The following is a 21557-nucleotide window of genomic DNA, read 5'->3' as shown; positions in this document are numbered from 1 at the left end:
CCACAACTACTGAGCCTGCGTGCCTGGAGCCTGTGCTCCGCAACAAGAGAGGCCACGATAGTGAGAGGCCCGCGCACCGCGATGAAGAGTGGCCCCCGCTTGCCACAACTAGAGAAAGCCTTCACACAGAAACGAAGACCCCAACACAGCCAAAAATAAAATAAATAAATAAATAATTAATTTTTAAAAAGATTCATGCTGAAAAATCTAAAAATAACCTGATGAAACACATGTAGGAAGTGAGTTTAAACGAACCTCAAAATTATTAAAAAAAAAAAAAAAGTCTGACTCTCTTCCTGTCTCCATCTTCCCCCAGTGTCACTCATCCTTGTGTCTCAGAGCAATGTTATTTATCTTTTATTCTTCTGGAGTTTCTTTAGACAAATACAGATTATTTTCACTCACAAAGCAGCATACTATATACACTCTAGACATTGCTTTCTTGTGTAAAAAAATGTATCTTGGATATTAATTTGCATGATTTTCTATTGCTCTCCTTTCATATATATATATTCTTTTTTTTTTAATTAATTTATTTATTTTTACTTTTGGCTGTGTTGGGTCTTCGTTTCTGTGCGAGGGCTTTCTCTAGTTGTGGCAAGCGGGGGCCACTCTTCATCATGGTGCACGGGCCTCTCACTATCGCGGCCTCTCTTGTTGCAGAGCACAGGCTCCAGACGCGCAGGCTCAGTGATTGTGGTTCACGGGCGTAGTTGCTCCGCGGCATGTGGGATCTTCCCAGACCAGGGCTCGAACCCGTGTGCCCTGCATTGGCAGGCAGATTCTTCTCAACCACTGCGCCACCAGGGAAGCCCTATATATATTCTTAAAACCAGTTAGTTTATCAATTGATTGTTTTCCTAATTGAGAAGAATTATAAAGACTTTTTTTTTCAGAGCTATTTAATGATCCTTAATTAAATGGTAATTCTCAGGTGCTATTAATCTCTTCCTTCCTTTTTCAAAATATGACCTAAACATTCACTGCCTAGCAGGAGAACATGGAAGTTTAATAAGCTTAGAACTGAAATCATGAGTTTAGTGCATGGCATTACAGCTGCACAGTAATGGGTTAAGTCTAAGCTGTAGGATAATATTTTTAAATCATTCGTTTTTCTCGTTTCCTCCATCCCTCTTTGGTCTCAGTGTTTCTCATGTAGTCAAGACCTATATATTTAGGAAACAGATTTTATTATTTTTAGTAAGGCAAGAGTAGGGACATAGCGTGTGCGCTCTCTCTCTCTCTCTCTCTCTCTCTCTCTCTCTCTCTCTCTCTCTCTCTCTCTCTCTCTCGCTACCTATCTGTCTATCTCTATCTCTGTCCCTCCCTTTTTTCCTCAATCCCTGATTATCTTCTTTCATCTTTCTTTCCTTTCCTTCCCCTGCCCCTCTTTTGTGTGTGTGTGTGTGTGTGTGTGTGTGTGTGTGTGTGTGTGACTCCAGTTAATTACAACCAAGTGATTTAGTAGACATACCTGCTTGCCTAAAGTATCTACATATGTGGCCATTTGAGAACTATGATAGTGATCCTATGGAGTAGAGGAATGTCTCAGTTTACTGTAGAAGAGGACAGTATTTTAAACAAATGTAGTGTTTGAGTTTATAAGTCAAAATCAGGGTTCTTCAACCTCATCACTATTAACATTTTCGACCAGGTAATTCTTTGCTATGGTGGCTAACCTATACATTGTAAGATATTTAGCAGCATCCCTGACCTCTACCCACTAGATGCAAACAGAACCCCTAGCTGTGACAACCAAAAATGTCTCCAAAAAAAAAAAAGTCTCCAGACATTGTCATTGTCCCCTGGAGGGGGGAAAAAAAAAGTATATGCATGTTTGAGACCCACTAGCCTAGATGAACTTCTTTATTTTTTTGTAAATTCAGACAGCAACACACATACCACTTCCTGATTATTATATCATAATGAAATATATATGAACTATACAGCCATCAGAAATGAATAAGTGCATAGAATAATATTAGAAATCTTAAAATATATTCTTTCTTGTATATGTTCAAATTTGTTAAAGCTGAACACTTGAAAGATGGCAAAAAAAACTTTAAAAATGTATCTGTAACCATTACTTGAGTATATGCTGTAAAAAAAAAAATACTTTTTAGAATGTGGTAATAAAGGAGTCTGAAGTTTTGGCTGTCATCTTTATTTTCAGTGATGTTAATGGAAGCAGATTTTCTTTTTCACAACCTAGAATCTATATAGACTTTTTAAATGGCAACTTTGGTGGTAGATAATCAATAAAATATAATCATATTGTAAATAATGTTTTAAAAACATACTAGAAGGACTTCCCTGGAGGCGCAGTGGTTAGGAATCCAACTGCCAATGCAGGGAACATGGGTTCAATCCCTGGTCTGGGAAGATCCCACATGCCATAGAGCAACTAAGCCTGTGCGCTCCACACACCACAACAAAGAGTAACCCCCGCTCGCTGCAACTAGGGAAAGCCTGTGTGCAGCAATGAAGACCCAACACAGCCATAAATAAATAAATAAATAAATAAACAAATAAATAATTTTTAAAATAAAAATATACTAGAAATGGAGAAAGATAGACTTTTAACAAATAGTGTGTTGGGATAGCTAGGCAGCCATATGGAAAAAAATTAAATTGGGCCCATTTTTCACACTAAGATAAATTTCTGTGGGATCACATTTGAACCTAAGAAATGAAACCATACAAATACTATGGATTTAAAAGGTAGGATTGAGGGGAGTTTGAATTCTTATGTACCTTAGTAATAGAGAAAACTGTCCTAACTATAACTTGATCCAGAGACCTTAAGAGAAAATATTGATAAATATATCATCCCAAAAAAGCCATATGGAGAAAAAAAAAAAAAAAGGACAAACTGAGAAAATCCATTTGCATATTGTATCACAGATGAACAGTTAATATCCCTAAATATAAAGAACTTCTAAAAATAGAGGGAGGGCTTCTCTGCTGGCACAGTGGTTAAGAATCCACCTGCCAATGCAGGGGACACAGGTTCGAGCCCTGGTCCGGGAAGATCCCACATGCCACAGAGGAACTAAGCCCATGTGCCACAACTACTGAGCCTGTGCTCTAGAACCCATGAACCACAACTACTGAAGCCTGTGCACCTAGAGCCTGTGCTCCGCAACAAGAGAAGCCACCGCAATGAGAAGCCCATGCACCACAACGAAGAGTAGCCCCCGCTTGCTGCAACTAGAGAAAGCCCATGTACAGCAACAAAGACCCAATGCAGCCAAAAATAAATAAAATTTTTAAAAAAAAAGATCCCACAAGCTGTGCAGTGTGGCCAAAAAATTAAAAAAAAAAAAAATCAATTGTATTTCTACACTAGCAATGAAAACTAAGTTAAAGCATTTCCACTTACTATAGCATCAAAAAGAATAAAATACTTAGGAATAAGTTTAACAAAAGAAGTGTAAGATTTGTACACTGAAAACTATAATACACCATTGAAAGAAATTAAAGAAGACTTAAATAAATGGAAAAGACAACCCACATTTGAGGATTAGAAGATTTAATGTTGTTAAGATGCCAGTACTTCCTAAATGGATCTACAAATTTCACCACAATCCCTATTAAAATTTCACCTATCATTTTTGCAGAAATTGACAGGCTGATCCTAAAATTCACATGTAAATGCAGGGGACCCAGAATAGCCAAAACAGTCTTGAAAAAGAAGAAAGATGAAGGACTTACCCTTCCCAATTTCATAATTTGCTACAAAGCTATACTAATCAAGACATTGTGGTACTGGCTGGCATGTAGATAGACCTAGATCAATGGAATAGAATTGAGAGTTCAGTTGATTTTCAACACGAGTGCCAAAATAACGCAATCAGGAAAGAATAGCCTTTTAACAAATGGTGCTAGGACACCGGGATATCCCCATGCAAAAGAATGAAGTTAAACCCCTACCTTACACCACACAGAAAAATTAATTCAGAGTGAATCAAAGACCTAAATATAAAAGCTAATACTATAAAACTCTTAGAAAATATAGGAGTAAATCTTTGTGATTTACAACCATTGCCTTGGGTTAGGCAATGGTTTCTGATATATAACACTAAAAGTAAAAGCCACTAAGGAAAAAAAAAGATAAATTGGGCTTTGTCAAAATTTAAAACTTCAGTTCTTCAAAGAACACTATCAAGTAAGTAAAGACAACCCACAAAATGGTAGAAAACATTTGTAGATCGTATATCTGATATGGGTCTAGCATCTAGCATATATAAAGAACACCTACAAATTCAATAATAAATAACCCAATGTTTTAAATGAGTGAAGGATTTGAATAAACAATTGTCCAAATAAAATATACAGATGGCCCATAAGCACATAAAAAGATGCTCAGTATTATTAGTCATTAAGGAAATGCAATTCAAAACCACAGAGACATACACCACTTCATGCTGACTAGGATGACTCATCAAAAAGATGGGAAATAACAAGTATTATCAAGGATGTGGAAAAATTAGGACCCTCATATGTTGCTGATGGGATTGTAAAATAGCATAGCTGCTTTGGAAAACAGTTTGGCACTTCGTCAGAAAAGTTAAATGTGAAGTTAGCATATGAGCCAACAATTCCACTTCTAGTTATATACCCAAGAGAATTGAAAACATACATCTACGCAAAAACTTGTTAATATTTATAGCAGCATTATTTATAATAGCCAAAAAAAAAGGAAACAGTCTAAATGTCCATCAGCTGGTGAATGGATAAGAAGAAACGGTGTATTCATACAGTAGAATATTATTCAACCATAAAAAGCAAAGAAGGTAGTGACTCATGATACAACATGGACAAACCTTGAAACATTGTGCTAAGTGAAAGAAGCCAGACACCAAAAGGCCATGTATTATAGTTCCATTTATCTGAAAAAATCCAGTATAGGCAAATTCATAGAGACAAAGTAGATTTATGGTGCCAGGGCCTGGAGGTAGGAATTATCAGAAGTGACTACTCTGGGTATGGTGTTTCTTCTGGGAGTGATGAAAGTGTTCTGAACTTAGATAATGGTGATGGTTGTACAACTCAGTGATATACTAAAAGCCACTGAATTGTTGAAAAAAAAAAAACAAACTAGTGAGGTCGTGTCAAAAAGACAAAAGTCAACTTGAAGAGACTCACTGACCAAAAAAGGAAACAATTTGAGCATCCGTAAGGATAATAACTACAGTGGGTTGGAATACTTCAAATATGTTTAAATCTATGAGTTAGTAATGAATGATGTCAAAAAATATAAAACCTCTAGCAACTCAGTATTTAATTGTTAATAAAAGAGAAGAATTAACCATATAGCCTGCCTTTTCTCAGTTCACACAGAAACTATTTGATTGTATCACAAGGCAGCCAATACTTGATGTGAGGAAATTTCTCTTTCCAGAAGTATAAGGAGTGATGGGATTTAAAAAACACTTTTTTGCAATCATAGTAAATTAACGGATATAAGCAATGATCGTAACAACTGCTAGTATCACCAAAAAGAGAGAAAACCAGGTATATATACCTATGGAGTAGTAGTCTTGCCAAAAAAATAGAACTTGAACCTTATCAGGCCCCTATATCTCACTACCAAATAGGGAGCAATGAACATGTTAAATAACACTTGGGGATGCAGTCATTAAAAATCAGACTCTCAGAAACTCTACAGAACATAAACAGAATTACAAAGCCAAAGAAGAGAGAGAGCAATCTATAGATTAAAAGACACTTGAGAAACATATCTTCCAATTGCAATGCATAGGCTGTATTCGGAGCTCAATTCAAAAGTATAAAAAAATATTTTTTATGTTATTATAAAATAATATTTATAGTCTAACTGGGAAAGTGGGACCACTAAACATAATTGTTGAAATGAAAGATTGGTATGATAATAGTTCTGAATAGGTTATGTTTTCCTTACATTTTAGAAATATATACTGAACTATTTATAGATGCACTGTTGTGATATCTGGGATTTGCTTTAAATATTATGGGGGAAGAGTGCTAACATAAAGGGATAGCATGAGGGAGTTTTTTTTGATAATAGAACTATTCTGTATCTTGATTGTAGTGGTGCTAACCACGAATCTATACAGTTGACACTAAAAAGGAAAAAAGTCAATTTTGCTGTACCTTAATTTTCAAAATAAAATTTAAAAATCTATATTGTGGGGAGAGCAAGTGGAGGAATAGATGAAATGACAGGTCACGATGTGCTAATATTTGGAGCTGGGGTATTTTATTATACTATTCTCTCTTCTAAAGATGTATACATATGATTATTTAGAATATAATATCGAAGCTTGTAATATTTGAAATCGTAGATGGCAAATTTAGGAAAATAGTTTTGAAATGAAGGTGTCCTAGTATTACAAACTGTTGCACAGTGTAGCAGTAATTGAAACATAATTGGACAAAGTTATAAGCAAGTGAAAGTGTATGATTAAAGACATTTTATACCATGTAAATACATATGGGAAGTTACTCTGATAAAGTTTTGTTTTGGTTTGGTTTTTTTAGGATGAGAGAGGCTGCAAGAAAAATAGAAGAAAGGCATTTTTCCAACCATGCAACACATGTTGAATTTCTGCCTGTTGAGTGGCGGTCAAAACTTACTCTGGATGGAGGTACCTTTTGTTTAAAAATTAAATGATTTAGTCAGTGGCAACAAAGTGTTGCTCATTGGGAATGAAGTGTCTTTAATTTATTTGTCTTGAGTTATACTCACTCTTTGTTCTAGATTATTTAAGAAAATTAAATCCATTGATTTAAAAAAAAATAATTACATCAACTTATGTCATTTTGGACCACCATATAGATTTCACAGATAACACAGTTTTCATGCATGCCCTCTGTGGATGGGGGAAAGGAGAGGGACAAGTGAAGGGAACAAAATGTTTTCTAAAGTTTTTGACAGAGAAGTGACTTGTCAATGCTTTTAAAATATTTGTTGTCCACAGTTTTATATAAGCTTACATTTTCTTCCTAATAATTTTCTTCCCTTATATTTGGAAGACAAAAATCTCAGGCCTTTTGTTTTATTGTTGTTCCTGCATTCCTTGGGCTGGTGAATTATAATCTAACATAGAGAAATTATATAATATATGCATCTTTCTTTACACAAAGTTTTGTCCTTTGAATATTAAGACCATTAAAATAGAATGTTTAGGGCTTCCCTGGTGGCGCAGTGGTTAAGAATCCGCCTGCTAATGCAGGGGACAAGGGTTCAAGCCCTGGTCCGGGAAGTTCCCACACGCCGCGGAGCAATGAAGCCCGTGCGCCACAACTACTGAGCCTGCACTCTACAGCCCAAAAGCCACAACTACTGAGTCCTTGTGCCCCAACTACTGAAGCCCACGCGCCTAGAGCCTGTGCTCCGCAACAAGAGAAGCCACCGCAATGAGAAGCCCACGCACCGCAACGAAGAGTAGCCCCCGCTCACCGCAACTGGAGAAAGCACGCACGCAGCAAGGAAGACCCAACGCAGCCAAAAATAAATAAATAAAATAAATAAATAAATTTAAAAAAAAAAAAAAATAGAATGTTTAGGTTGATTATTTACATAATCTGAAAGGTGAGAGAGTTGTACTGGACATTGTAGCAGCTGCTGTTTGTTGAGCTTTTACTATGTGCCTGGCACTCTGTGGTTCATTTTACTTGGAGTATCTCATTTAATTTTCTCACAAATCTATGAAATACCTACTTTTGTTTTCTCTTTTACAAATAGGGGAACTGAAACTCAGTAAAATGTGAATTTAATGAAGAATGGCAGGCAGAAATCTAGGTCTGCACAATACCAGAGCCGTTGTTCATCTGAACTGCCTCCCTGGATGATTTCCAAAGTTTCTTCCTAGTCTGTGATTCTGCCTCATAGTCAGTTAGGAATGTCAGTTATAGCTTATAAACCAAAGTGACATCAAAGTTGTAATGAGTTTAACAACAACAAAAAAAAAGATTGTGACCAAAGAAGACTTCTCAGCAGCAACAGCTCATATGTAAAGTTCTAGTGTAGTAACATCTTTTGAGCTTTTTCCATTCATCCAGATAAATATTTTAGGCTGCTCAGGAATGTATCAATAGATAACATGGATGAATTAACATTTAATAAAACCCCTACGTCTGTAATTTTCTGTTAGGTTTAAACTACCGCAATGGAATCTTGAAGGCATTATGCTGAGTGAGAGAAGCTAAAGGAAGAACACCACTGTTCACTGACAAAACTATAGGGATAGAGAACAGATCAGTGGCTGCCAGGGTTTGGAGGTGGGGAGTTGAGTTATAAAGGGCAGCATGTGGGAGGTTTTTTAGGGTGATGGAACAGTTTTGTGCCCTGATTATGGTGTTAGTTATGCAAAACTATACATGCATTAAAACTGAGAGTCAATTCTATTAATTTTTCTGTAGATTCTTTTGTATATTCTGTGTAGACAATCACATGACCTGCAAATGAAAACAGATCTTTTCCGTTTCTTAAAAATATTATTTCTTTTTCTTATCGTATTGCACTGGCTAGGACTTTAAGTAGAACATTTGTTAAAATAGTAAACACCCTATGATAAAAACTCACCAGGAAATAGGCATAGAGGGAACATACCTCAACATATATAGCCATATATGACAAGCCCTCAGCTAACATCGTGCTCAGTGGTGAAAAACTTAAAGCATTTCCTCTAAGATCAGGAACAAGACAAGAATGCTCACTTTCACCACTTTTATTCAGCAGAGTATTGGAAGTCCTAGCCACAGCAATCAGATAAGAAAGAGAAATAAAAGGAATCCACATTGGAAAGGAAGAAGTAAAACTGTCACTGTTTGCAGATGTTGTGATACTATACCTAGACAATCCTAAGGACACCACCATAAAACTGCTAGAGCTCATCAATGAATTCAGTAAAGTTGCAAGGTACAAAATAATATTCAGAAATCTGTTGTACTTCTATACACTAACAACAAACTGTCAAAAAAGAGAAATTAAGGAAACAATCCCATTTACCATTACATCAAAAAGAGTAAAATACCTAGGAATAAACCTACCTAAGGAGGTAAAAGACCTGTTCTCAGAAAACTATAAGACACCAATGAAAGAAATTGAAGATGACACCAACAGATGTAAAGATATACTATGTTCATGGATTGGAAGAATTAATATTGTTAAAATGACCATACTACCCAAGGCAATCTACAGATTCGGTGCAATCCCTATCAAAATACCAAGGGCATCTTTCACAGAACTAGAACAAATAATTTTAAAATGTGTATGGGAACACAGAAGACCCTGAATAGCCAAAACAATCTTGAGAAAGAAGAACAGAACTAGAGGAATCACACTCCTTGACTTCAGACTATACTATGAAGCTACAGTCATCAAAACAGTAGGGTACTGGCACAAAAACCAACACATAGATCAATGGAACAGAAATAAACCCATGCACTATGGTCAATTAATCTACAACAAAGGAGGCAAGAATATACAATGGGGAAAAGACAGTCTCTTCAATGAGTGGTGCCAGGAAAACCGGAGAGTTACATGTAAAAGAATGAAATTAGAATATTCTCTAACACCATATACAAAAATAAACTCAAAATGGATTAAAGACCTAAATGTAAAACCACAAAACTAGAAGAAAACATAGGGGGAACACTCTTTGACATAAATCATAGCAATATCTTTTTGGATCTGACTCCTAAAGCAAAGGAAATAAAAGCAAAAATAAACACATAGGACCTGAGTAAACTTAAAAGCTTTTGCACAACAAAGGAAACCGTCAGCAAAATGAAAAGACAGCCTGTGGAATGGGAGAAAATATTTGCAAATGATATGACCAATAAGGGGTTAATATCCAATAGCTCATATAGCTCGACATCAAGAAAAATAAACAACCCAATTAAAATGGGCAGAAGACCTGAATAGACATTTTTCCAAAGAAGATGCACAAATGGCCAACAGGCAAATAAGATGCTCAACATTATTAATCACTAGAGAAATGCAAATTAAAACCACAGTGAGCTATTACCTCGCACCTGTCAGAATGGCTATCATCAAAAAGGACACAAATAACAAATGTTGGAGAAGATGTGGAGAAAAGAGAACCTTCATACACTGATGGTGGGAATGTAAATTGGTGCAGCCACTGTAGAAAACAGTACAGAGGTTCCTCAAAAAACTAAAAATAGAGCTACCATATGACCCAGCAATTCCACTCCTGAGTATATATCCGAAAAAAACGAAAACACTAATTCGAAAAGTTACACGCACGCCAATGTTGATAGCAGCATTATGTATTTTTAATAGTGAAGGTGTGGAAGTAACCTAAGTGCCCATCAACAGATGAATGGATAAAGAAGATGTCATGTATATATACATACACAATAGAATACTACTCAGCCATAAGAAAAAGAATGAAATTTTGCCATTTGTAACGACATGGATGGACTTGGAGGGTATTATGCTAAGTGAAATAAGTCATACAAAGACAAATACTGTATGATATCACTTATATGTGGAATCTAAAAAACAAAGCAAACTAGTGAATATAACAGAAAAGAAACAGACTCACAGAGAACAAACTAGTGGTTAGCGGGGGGCGGGGGAGAAGATAGGGGAAGGGGGGGATTGAGAAGTACAAACTACTACGTATAAAATAAATAAGCTACAAGGACATATTGTTCAACACTAGGACTATAGCCAATATTTTATAATAACTGTAAATGGAATATAACCTTTAAAAATTGTGAATTACTGTTTGTACACCTGGAACTTATATAATATTGTATATCAACTGAACCTCAATAAAAATTTTTTTTATTATAAAAAAAGAGTAGATATCCTTAGCTTATTCCTGATTTAGAGGAAATGTTTTTTAACCTTTCAGCACTAATGAGCGCAGTGATGTTTGTGGTAGGTAAATACCCTCCATCATTATTTTTAAATTTACAAATAGTAAAATTTCAAGAAGGTAAGGTTCATTAGATTCAAAGCTAGTCTTGAATATATAAATGTTAATTTAAAGCAGTTATTTCAAGGAATGTAACTTTTTTCACAGTTTATTCTTTCCCTAAAATGAATCTTCTCTTAAGTTTAATTTATTTTTTACCTCGTAGACACTGTTGATTCCATTACTCCAGACAAAGTGCGAGGTTTAAGGGATATGTTAAACAGCAGTGCAATGGACATAATGTATTATACTAGCCCACTTTATAGAGATGAAGTAAGTATCATGATTATCTTATTGCTATTGGGTATTTTTTTCAGTGGTAACATGTGTCCTGAATTTTAACATTTTATATTCTTTTTTTACAAGCAAGTGAGAAATTATAGGAATCCATTAATCTATAAATAGCCTGTATTTCATAGTGCATTTGCAGTCTTAAACTGCACATTGGGATGCTTAATAAAATGGATAACCTTGGAAGTGAGAGGTTGGTTAGAAAATAGCTCTTTGAAAAATAAGTTTTCATAAGTCTGATTAGTAATATCTATGAGTATTATCCTCACAAAAGAGCTTTTTAAAAATTATTTATTTGGCTGCGTCAGGTCTTAGTTGTGGTATGCAGGATCTTTCATTGTGTCACACGGGCTCTTCGTTGTGGCGTGCGGGCTCTCTAGTTGTGGCATGCAGGCTCTAGAGCATGCAGGCTTAGTTGCCCCGACGAGGGATCGAACCCATGTCCCCTGCATTGGAAGGCAGATTCTTGACCACTGGACCACCAGGGAAGTCCCACAAAAGAGTTTTAAACACTTAGAAATGTCCTTCAAGTGTTTTTGTATATAAAAGACTTGCTTTTATTGTGTCATTTCTATAGTGGATTTGTGTAGTTCTCAAATGGTAATTTTGCTCATGCATCACAAAGATAACCCTAAAGGGGGGCAGATCGGAAGGGTAGGTGAAGGGAGATAGTTTATTCAGAGGGATGAGGGAATCTCTACCAATGCAATTTGTCACTTTATTGGTAAGAGAAAAAGAATTTTGTTTCATGGGAATAACCGCGTTAATTACCTAACATGTATTAACTTGTTTAATCCTTACCCTATGAAGTAGATATGATTAGTATCTTCATTTGAAGGGTAAAGAAACTAGTACAAGGAGTAATTACCAATAGAGCAGCTCTGCTGCTCTGTGCTACTCCAAGCCAATCCGTTGCTGATTTTGTTCATTCAGAGTCATTCCCTAACTTAATCCAGGATATCTTTTACATATCGACAGAAATATGTTTGGTTAGTTGCCACAGAAAATTCCTTCTCTTCCAACTACCATCTCCTTAGGATTTTTCTTCATTCCTCTTTCTATATCCCCTCATTGCCATATACCAGTATTGGGCAAGATCTGCCTTGATCTGATTGAGAACAAACAGTAAAAGAAGCTACAAGGAGAACTGCTATTCTGAGCTTAATTCTAACCAAAAAGGAAGGCCTAGTCGGTGAAGTAGAACACTTTATTAGTTCATAGTCCTTTATAGTGTACAATGGGCATCGTTAGATATGCCCTAAAAGTTAGAACACTGAACTATATAGTATTGCAAGTAAACCAGTGAGGGGGGGGGGGGAAAGGAAAGACAAGGGCTGAGAGCATATTACTATACACACGTACACACACACACACGCACGCACACGTGGTTGGTAGTACTCCTAAAACGGTATCCTGAGTCTTCAAGGCTAAAATGTGCTGAGTCATGTCCCCCAAAAGTAATAAGTGTTTTTTAAAAACTTTAAGTTGGCGTTAATATCCAGAAAAACTGAAAAGAGAAAAGTGCCAGACTCAAACCTCTGGCCGTTGGTGAATGATGACTGAGAAAGTGATCACTTTTTATTTTGCTCTTATAGTCAAAGATAATCTTCCTCAGAATGGAATTGAATAAAACATATTCAGTAGGAAAAAGGAACTGATCGTTAAGATAAATGAAATGGAAGGAGAACACCCAGTGTTTTAAATTAGTTGGTTTTTTGATCCAGTTGAATTTCATGGAAAAGCACTGAGAACTTGTGTCTGAGATTCACCAGCAATCTTCAGCAGTGTATCCCAAACATCCCTAATTAGAACAATCACTTGTGGTGCTCATTAAAAATGCAGGCAAAAAAAAAACCCCATGGGGGACATGGGAATTGAGGGTATTAATGTGAATTTATGATTTTGAAAATAAGCCAGTGTATGTAGATAACATCTATATATTTAAGCATATATGTGTAAGCACAGAAGTATATATATGCATCTATTTCCTACCTCTGTCCGCTGAAAGGACCAAGAAGCAGAGACCCCAATCCAACGAGTATACCTAGCACGCAGATCTTTGCCTCTAGTATTGTTATTCTCCACTAAGAAAAAGTAGAGTTCCTTGGAAAAATGGCTGATTCCAGGGCTGGGGCAGGGTAGGTCCAAGTCAAAGCTGGAAGAATTTGTTTTGACGAAAGGTAGAAAAATGCTCAAAAGAATGATGGAGCAAGATACAAGGACATAATAGTCAAATTAAAGAAGCATATCCCACTGACCAAATAATTAAGTAATGATTACTTATTGTAAGGAATTATTAATAGTACTTTTGTATTATAATAAGGATAATGTACTAAAGAATTCTAAATCACTGAAAAATTTGTAAGTCCTTATCAATGATAAATAGATAAACAAATTGGGAAGAAGGGAGGTCCTTTGCTTCAGTAGGATGCCAAGGGCCTACTAATAAATGTGGAAGGAATGCTGGAGTTGGAAAGTCTCATTTTGCAGCCATCATGGTAGGATCAGGTAGGGGAGAGGACTGGGCAAGAATCATCAGTGGATGCTAAAATGAGGGCAGATTTTTTGATGAGGAACAGAATACTTGCATGGTCTTAAAGTGTATCCTCTCAGACTGCTTTTAGTTTAAAAAATAAAGGTATACAGTGGAGAAATCAAGCAACAACTTTATGGGGTGTTCCTGAGGGACACCCAGAGAAGGACACAGCATTATTTATGCAGTATTCCAATTATGAGGAAACATCAGACAAACATAAAATGAGGAAGTTGTAATAAAAAAGTAGGAATGAGACTGTATTCTTTTAAAATGTTGGCATAATAAAAGAGAAAGAATGGCTGTGGAAAATGTTCCAGATAGAGAAGATTAAAGAGACGTGATAGCTAATTATATCTCATCCTAGACTGTATCCTGTACTGGATTGGGGGAAATGCTACAAAGGATAATATTAGATCAACTGACAAAATTAAAATGTGAATGGTAGACTAGATTAGATGAAATATATCAAAGTGAATTATGAAGTTGATAACAGCACTATGATTGTGGAAGAGAATATTCCTAGTCTTAGGAAATATACACTGGAGTATTTGGGGATAAAGGACCATGGCATATGTAATATATCCTTAAATGGTTCACAAAAAAGTTGTGTGTGTGCTATAGAAACAGAACAAATGATAAGGCAAATAGGAGGAAATGCTAACATTAGGTGAATTTTGGATAAAGCCTATGTGAGGAACTTTGTACTATTTTTATTTTGCAACATTTTATAAATTTGAAATTACTCCCAAATAAAAAGTTAAGAAAAAGAAACTAAAAAATACTTTCCCAGGTCCCTCCTCTGGAGATCCTGATTCAGTGGGTCTGAGATAGAACCTGTGAATTTGTGTTTTTAACAGTTCCCCAGGTGATACCATCAGGGAAGTTTGGGAAACATTGCTTAAAGCATTGTGAAGAACAAAAGAAAATAAAAGAAAAACTTAGTGAGAAGTGGGCAAAAATTGTTCTTATTCTTTAAAAAGGAAAGCTGATTCTGCGAATCAAAGTCCATTTAACACAAGGTTGGTGTTAGGCAATATTTAGACTAAATTATTTTTCAACAATATATGTTTCCTAAGGGAAGTAGTGATAAGTAACAGCCAGCAGGGGTTCTGTAGGATTGTCATGCCTGGTGAATTAACCTTGTTAGGTTTATTTGATAGGCATAAATAAGAGCCTTTTTTCTCTTCCTCTCAGCCTTTGGAGTCAAACAGATGCAGATTCAAAACCTGCCACTTAACTAGCTTAGATCAAATTTCTCACTTTCTCAGCTTCCTCACTTATATAATGGACATATAAAATACCTAGTTGATAAAGATTGTCATGAGGATCAAAGATATTATGATATATAAATTCCTTGTGCTTAGATTTTCAAGTTGTAATTAAGTATATATCTGTCTTTATATATTTCAAGGGCTACAATTTAAAAAAAAAGGAATAGACTTACTCTGTTAATTCTAGAAAGTAAAATAAGGATCCGTGAATTGAAAATACGGAAAGGGACATGTTTGGTTACTAATGAAGAACTGTGTAATAAGCAAAACTGCCTTAAAAATACAGAAGTGTTACAATGAAAAAATTTGTAAATAATATAAGGTGATGGATTTTAACTAAACTTACTGTGATAGTCATTTCACAATATATACCTATATCACATCATTACATTGTACACTTTAAACTTAAACAGTCTATCTCAATTATATCTCAGTAAAACTGGGGGGAAAATTTTTTTTAAATAGAAGTGACCACTTCTGGATGAAGATACTCACTGGGGTAGATGCTGAGCTCCTTATCCCTTAAGAGGGGTGTTACTGAAGGGACTTTTATCTTCATAGCAGTTTAAGTTAGATCATCTCTGAGGCCCCCTTTCACTCAAGTTTCTGAGATGCACATGGGAGGACCCTAATTAGTGATTGTGCACTAAAAAGCTGTGCTTTTTAGGGAAAAAGTTTTGTGTATCGATCAGTACTTCTCAGGTCATACTTTCTGAGGACCAGTTTTTAAAAAAGAAACTAACTCCAGTCTATCAAGACATCATCAGAGAGCCTTTGGCTCTTTCTTCAACCGTAAATAAAGTAACATGAAAAATCCAGAGAGAACTGTATATCTTTTGTACATCTGAACTCTCTTTTCAATGGCTTTTAAAAATGAAGAACTATAAAGAGAATTGTCATGGCCCTATCTTGCCATTGTTATTTGAAAATTGTTTAATTGATGTATAGGACTAAAACTCTCTAAATTACTTTTTCTCATTAAAATTTCCTGTAACAGGGAGAAGGACAAATGACTAATTATATTCTTCAGCCCCATTTTGGGTGTTTGGATTCTCTCTTGAAGCTGCTGGGTTTTTTTCCTCTTCGGTTGACTTCATAAATTTTAATTTGGGGGCAGTGGTTATGAGAATTAGAAACTTTTAAACTTTTGAAGAGCCATCCAATGCCTGCGTGTGTAAGAGGTTAGCTGAACTGATTAGGTAATATTGTAGAATTAATAAAATTCAGATCACAGGGTATATCATTATTCTTGGTTCAGATATCCCAAATGAATATAGTTGGTCACAAAGGGATCTAGTGTTTCTGTACTTACATGGTAAGAGTCTTAAAATCAAGGCCTTGAAAAGTAAAAACTATTAACAAATATTGCTTTTAAAGGAATTTATTTCATTGAAACATTAGTTTTTTCTACACCTCCCTTCATGTAGATTATAAATTAGGAAAATAACAAAATTTTAAGGGTTGGTTCATATTCTTATCAAAGCCAAGTCCAAAGCATTACATTATAGCTCCCTTTGAAAAGAGCATGTAATTTGACATCACACTGCCTATTTCTTAAATTCTGTTGACTAGAATTACCTACAACCCATGTCTTGGGAGATTTTTATATGCATTTGCCACTAGTGTGGTCCCCAGAGCTGCTGAGTCTGAAACTCTGGGATGGAGCCCAGCAATCTGTATTTAACAAGCCCTCCAGACCCAATACATGGTTTCAATAGCTTTAACCAGACCTCAGTATTGCAGTGTAGAGCTCTGTGATGTCAGCAATCAGAAAGAACATTGCACCTTCATTCACGTCACTGCTAACCCAGCCAAGCATGAATGCTCAAATAATTTCCAGTTTGTATCTGCTAAAGATTGTTCAGTGAAACCTAAAGATTGAAAATGGAAGCAGTATATAATTAATGTTTGTTTGTCTGAATAACAGCTGACATATTAAGAAGGACTGAAGTGCGAAATTTAATATCAGGCAGGAATTTTATAACTAAATAGTAGTAAGCAATGATAGGAGGAGGAGAGGACTGCCTTAAAAATCAGGTCAGGGCCCCCGTATGAATGAATTTGAGTAACAAAAGAACCTTGTTCTTCTCACTTCATAGAATATGTCAGTAATATTTGTTAAAGCTAAATTTCAAGAAAGCAGTTTTACAAAGAAAAATGGCTATGGTACTCCCCACATTATTAACCTCTAAACCTTAAAAAAGTCCTGCTGGGCTTCCCTGGTGACGCAGTGGTTGAGAATCTGCCAGCCAATGCAGGGGACACGGGTTCGAGCCCTGGTCTGGGAGGATCCCACATGCCGCGGAGCAACTGGGCCCGTGAGCCACGGCTACTGAGCCTGCGCGTCTGGAGCCTGTGCTCCACAACAAGAGAGGCCGTGATAGTGAGAGGCCCGCGCACCGCGATGAAGAGTGGCCCCCCGCTTGCCGCAACTAGAGAAAGCCCTCGCACAGAAACAAAGACCCAACATAGCCCAAAAAATTAAATAAATAAATAAAGTTATAAAGAAAAAAAAGTTCTGCTTTTTAAAAACAACTTTTTGCTCTTATCTATATTACCAACTTACTGGGAATTTTGGAATATCAAGTAGATCAACATAAGCTTTTTCTTTTGTCACACAATGGACTTTCATTACATTACTCTTATCTAAATGCATAAAGTGGGACTTCCTGGCAGTGCAGTGGTTAAGACTTCGCCTTCCAATGCGTGGGGTGCGGTTTCCATCCCTGGTCGGGGAGCTAAGATCCCACATGCCTCATGGCCAGAAAACCAAAACATTAAAAAAAAAAAAAAAAAAAAGCAATATTGTAACAAATTCAATAAAGACTTTAAAAATGGTCTACATCAAAAAAATATCTTTAAAAGAATGCATAAAGTAATAGTATATATATGTTGCATATACAATATGTTAGTCACCCTGTTACCATAAACTCAGATATTCTTTCCCTAAAACTTACTGTGGCTTAAAAACTACAAGGTACAAGACTTTAGAATTGCATATGAGTCCGTTGCAACGAAGAAGAAATATCCAGGACTCTGGAAATCTACTAGAATCTGCATGGAACTTTTTTTTAAATCTCTGGAACTGCTGGCTTAAATAATTGGTTTAAGGACTATGAAAGGATCTGTGTGGGTAACATCTGCCTTTATTCTTTAGTGTTGATATGGATTATAATATTACATATACCTTTACTTCATTGCCTGTAGGGTTCTGAGTTAATTTTAATAACCTAGATATATTTGGCCAGTAATGTGTGTTTTTCTTCCTTAATGTATTTGAGTTTAGAAATAAAGTTTATAGTAGTCAGTGATTACTCTAATTTGATGTTTTCTTATTTCAAACAGCTAGTTAAAGGCCTTCAGCAAGAGCTGAATCGATTATATTCCCTTTTCTGTTCTCGGAATCCAGACTTTGAAGAAAAAGGGGGTAAAGTCTCAATAGTGTCACATTCCTTGGGATGTGTAATCACTTATGACATAATGACTGGCTGGAATCCAGTTCGACTCTATGAACAGTTGCTGCAGAAGGAAGAAGAGTTGCCTGATGAACAATGGATGAGCTATGAAGAACGTCATCTTCTTGATGAGCTCTATATAACTAAACAACGGTAAAATACCCTAATCTCTTGAAAGAATTTAAAATGTCTTCATGGAATCACTGGACTTCTTAGGTGAAAGCTTAAGATTTTCATAATAAAGAAAAAAATACATTGTTTCGGGTACAAAGATTATTGAATAACATGCCTAATCAAGCTAGAGACTTAATTTTCATACTAATTAGGTGTTTTCCTATAGCATAAAATAAATTATTCTTCCATCTTCCTCTTTTTCCTTCTGTCTTTTCTTCACAGTTTATTAGGAGTGAAATCTAAAACTTATTCCAAGCTGAGTCACTTTGTAGAATCCTTACTGAAAATGTTTACTAGCTTGTAATCTTTCGTAGTTTTACTAATCTTAGAGATGGGCCTTTACGTTTCTTATTATTCTGAAAATAATTTTAAAGCCCTTTTTTTGTTGACAAATATATTTTTGACAGATTTTATAATTATCTAATCATTTGCAGCCTTCCTGATACTATCTTTTAATTCTTTGCTACATTCCTATCTTCATCTCTAGTTACATGCTCTGTCGTTTGTTCTCTTAATGATCATCTGATTGATTCTAATAGAACAGTGAAAAGTCACTCATTTTGATAGTTAGCATTATATAAAAACAACCAATTTAGCTGACTTAAATTCTTGCTCAGGAAACGTTGAATTTATTTTTGTCTTATAGAATTTGTCTAAGGATTTCATTTAGAATTTTATTAAGTACCATAGGAAAAATACATAAAGTTTTTAGTGTCAGAAATAATTGATAGTTTTGAAAGAAAATGTCATGTTGGCAAGCCTCAGAGCTATATTTTAGACACAAAATCCAGTAAAAAAAAAAATTGTAAAAAAAAAAAATTTAACAGACTTAGGTACAGAACGTTGTAATAGGAAAAAGTTGATATAACCCAAATGTTCACCAGCAGAGGAAGTTTAAACTGTGGTTTGTCTGTATGATGGATAATTACACAGGTGTTATAAAGACTGAAGTAGGTCAGGGGACAAGTGAAAAGATTGCTAAGATTCATTATTAACTGTAGAAAAAGGAAAGATATAGAATAGTGTATGTGGTATGAACATATGCTGTGTTTTTTTTTAAAGGTGTATATATGCTTGTATGTGCCTCACATTTTACTAAAGGTTTCCCCCAAAAAGCTATTAACAGCATGTATTGGAAGAATAGGGGTACTTTTACTAATTATTTCATAAACTTTTTGTTTTAGCCTTTTTTTTTTTGGCCGCGCCATGCGGCTTATGGGATCTTAATTTCCCAACCAGAGATCAAACCTGCGCCCCTTGCATTGGCAGCGTGGAGTCTTAACCACTGGGACTGCCAGGGAAGTCCTTTCATAAACTTTTAGACTTTCTGTACTACAGCACGTACATTTATTAAATTCTGTCAATAAGGTTTAATTTGAGGGATTGGATGATGGGTCATTATTTTCTTCTTTATGCTTAGTGAACTGGTAAACATCTAATACTTATGAAATTATAAATATGAATGTGTACATAATCTCATACTTCTTTCTAGGCTGAGAGACATAGAAGAACGGCTACACGGATTGAAGGCATCATCTATGACACAAACACCTGCCTTAAAATTTAAGGTAAGGAAAGACAGGTGATATTTTCATTGTTGATCTCAGTTTTTTTTCAAACATCATTTGAAGCATGATGTTAGGGTTCAAATGAAATCCTAATTATTCTTTCAAATGAATTTTTTTTTTAACACTTGCGGTGTGTTGGACACTGCTGGTTTCTGGGTTCCACTAAGAATGGACAAGATGGTTTCCTAGCCCTCAAAATATGTAACACAGTGTTACTGGGTCTATTAGCAGTATAAAGAATGATGTATGCATGAGAAGGAGGTTTAATTTTGCCTGTAAATGTTTACAAATGAATGACATTTGTACTTAATCTCAGTAAATTGGATATTGCCAAGTAGAAGAAAGGAGAAATGCTGCTGTGTTCTTGAAAGAAACAGCATAAACAAAGGCATGGAGGGATATACCTTCATAGTAGGTCCAAGAAACACCAAATAATCTTAAATAGTGAGAAAAGAAAAACAGAGACAGATCTGGTAAATATCTAATATTTAGAATTTAACAAATCTTTGTGACCAGCTAGGGGTATGTGGTAAGAAAAATAACTGGAATTATATCAGTGATGATTCCAGGGATGGAAAGCTGACATTTCAATCAATAAGAAGTGTATGATAAAAGCACAAGATGAGGTGCACGCAGTTAGTTTGGAGCAAGGAGAGCAAGCCAGTTTGGCTAAAATATACAGGATAAAGGGCATGGAGGGTGTAGGAAAGCAGGAAGAGCTAGAAAAAGGGACCTTATGTTTGATAGGGGCGGTGGAAAGCTTTTCAGGGTTTTTGAGCATCGGAATAGAGCTGTCGAAAGCAATGGTTTAGAAGAATAAAAAGTTGCAGAGAGACATTGACATTGGCCTGACCATTGGAGAAGACACAGCCTATACCTGAATAACAATTTGTTTGCAATGTTAAATGGAACATGATGTAAGTTTCCTAATACTCATTTCCAGTTGAATATATGCCCATGTCTAGTGTACCATATTGTTTCTTCTTGATATCTTTTATCATGGAAACTTAACATACAGGTTAAGTGATGGAATGATGCAAAAATTCTTATTGAATCTATCTCTATGACTTATAAAGGTTTTTTTTTTTTAACTTATACATTTAAAAGCCATATGGTAAAGTTATAAGATACATTTAAAAGCCATAAGGGTGGGAGGGAGACGCAAGAGGGAAGAGATACGGGGATATATGTATATGTATAGCTGATTCACTTTGTTATAAAACAGAAACTAACACACCATTGTAAAGCAATTATACTCCAATAAAGATGTTAAAAAATAATAATAAAAATAAAATAAAAGCCATAAGAGCATGGTCTTTGGAGTC

The 21557-nt window shown here is 35.5% G+C and overlaps 1 protein-coding gene across 8 annotated transcripts in view; it reads left to right on the top strand.

Annotated features, from left to right (window-relative positions):
* The window catches only part of DDHD1 (DDHD domain containing 1), a 90677-nt gene that overhangs the window by 52685 nt on the left and 16435 nt on the right, over window positions 1-21557 (top strand). For all 8 annotated transcript variants that reach the window (XM_059914255.1, XM_059914253.1, XM_059914256.1 and 5 more), the window contains 4 exons: window positions 6523-6629; window positions 11104-11210; window positions 18381-18643; window positions 20157-20232. In XM_059914255.1, coding sequence (XP_059770238.1) covers window positions 6523-6629; window positions 11104-11210; window positions 18381-18643; window positions 20157-20232 — 553 coding nt within the window. The remainder of the gene's footprint in view (window positions 1-6522; window positions 6630-11103; window positions 11211-18380; window positions 18644-20156; window positions 20233-21557) is intronic.

The sequence above is a fragment of the Balaenoptera ricei genome, chromosome 2, assembly GCF_028023285.1.
Source record: "Balaenoptera ricei isolate mBalRic1 chromosome 2, mBalRic1.hap2, whole genome shotgun sequence".
Classification (NCBI taxonomy): domain Eukaryota; kingdom Metazoa; phylum Chordata; class Mammalia; order Artiodactyla; family Balaenopteridae; genus Balaenoptera; species Balaenoptera ricei.
Note: the sequence above shows the minus strand (reverse complement) of the source record. Positions and strands in the feature narration are given on the sequence as shown.